Here is a 1,229-nt window from a genome sequence, read left to right on the forward strand (position 1 = left end):
TAGGATTTTTTAAATAAAAAAAATATTTTTTATATATTTCTATATTTTATGTTTTAATTTCAAGCAATGAAATAAAGCAATAAGCCCCGTGAAGCCGTGGTTTACAGTGAATTTATAACAGCTAAGGGGCATTGTTAGACACGAAGCGGAGTGCCTAAAAACCCCTTAGCTGTTATAAATTCACTGTAAGCCACGGCTTCACGGGGCTTATTGCTTTTATAAAACGGTTATTCCATATACGTAGTAAGGTTTCACAAAATAAAACAGAGCAAATAAAGTGTAATGATATTAATAAAAACAGTATTCTTCCACCAAACAATGTAGTTCCTCAGAAACAGTTGTGGTTGCAACAAAGTGGTTGACGAGCAACACACAGAAGTAAACAAAGGTGTGTGTTTGTAGAGTAATTTACAATAGCTCTGAACGCGGCTCAGCCAATCAGAATCAAGGACCGGAACTATCCGTTTTATAATTTGTATTTTTTTTATGGTTTTAGCGTAGTTTTAGTTAACTATAATGTGGATTTGAAGAAGAAGGGAATCATCTCCTCTCACAGTGGATGATCAAACCCACGAGTGCCGTCTGTACCTGCAGACTCCAGGTAGTCGCCCTCGTGCGAGTGTTTGTAGCGGAAGAAGTGATAGCGCGCCGCGTCTCTGGGGATCCGCTTGGGCAGATCCTTCATCTCCGTGGCGTCCGTGTTCGACAGCACGATCAGCTCCTTCTCAAAATTGATGCTCTTTGGAAATAAAACAACAGATATCAACCAAAAACTGTTTTGTTTTGTTTCTCTTTAATGTCGATTGACTGCTGCATCGTGGGACGTGTGCGTCTCTCACCAGCTGAACGTAGTTGAGTTTTTTGTCCTTGAACTGTTGTAACGCAGCGACGGCCTCTCCGTCCAGAGGGAATGCCACACCCTGAAGAGTTTGCTTAGTAGTGTTCACGTGAATGTCTGTCTGAACCTGCGCACACAGAGCGACTGATTAATAACATTTATTATTTGTATGCATTTGTCATATTGTGACCCTGGAGCACAAAACCAGTCATAAGGGTCCATTTTTGGAAATTGAGATGTATGCATCATCTGAAAGATGAATAAATTGCTTTCCATTGATGTATGGTTTGTTATGATAGGACAATATTTGGCTGAGATACAACTATTAGAAAATCTGGAATCTGAGGGTGCAAAAAAATCTAAATATTGAGAAAATCATCTTTAAAGTTGT

At 39.3% G+C, this 1,229-nt stretch overlaps 1 protein-coding gene across 1 annotated transcript in view; it reads right to left on the bottom strand.

The window, feature by feature from the left end:
- Positions 1-1,229, bottom strand: part of twf1a (twinfilin actin-binding protein 1a) — a 14,213-nt gene that overhangs the window by 4,056 nt on the left and 8,928 nt on the right. Inside the window, exons 6-7 of the mRNA XM_016494759.1 lie at positions 840-965; positions 589-739 (exon numbers count right to left, since the gene is read on the bottom strand). Coding sequence (XP_016350245.1) covers positions 589-739; positions 840-965 — 277 coding nt within the window. The remainder of the gene's footprint in view (positions 1-588; positions 740-839; positions 966-1,229) is intronic.

The sequence above is a fragment of the Sinocyclocheilus anshuiensis genome, unplaced genomic scaffold, assembly GCF_001515605.1.
Source record: "Sinocyclocheilus anshuiensis isolate Anshui unplaced genomic scaffold, SAMN03320099.WGS_v1.1 scaffold923, whole genome shotgun sequence".
NCBI lineage: Eukaryota > Metazoa > Chordata > Actinopteri > Cypriniformes > Cyprinidae > Sinocyclocheilus > Sinocyclocheilus anshuiensis.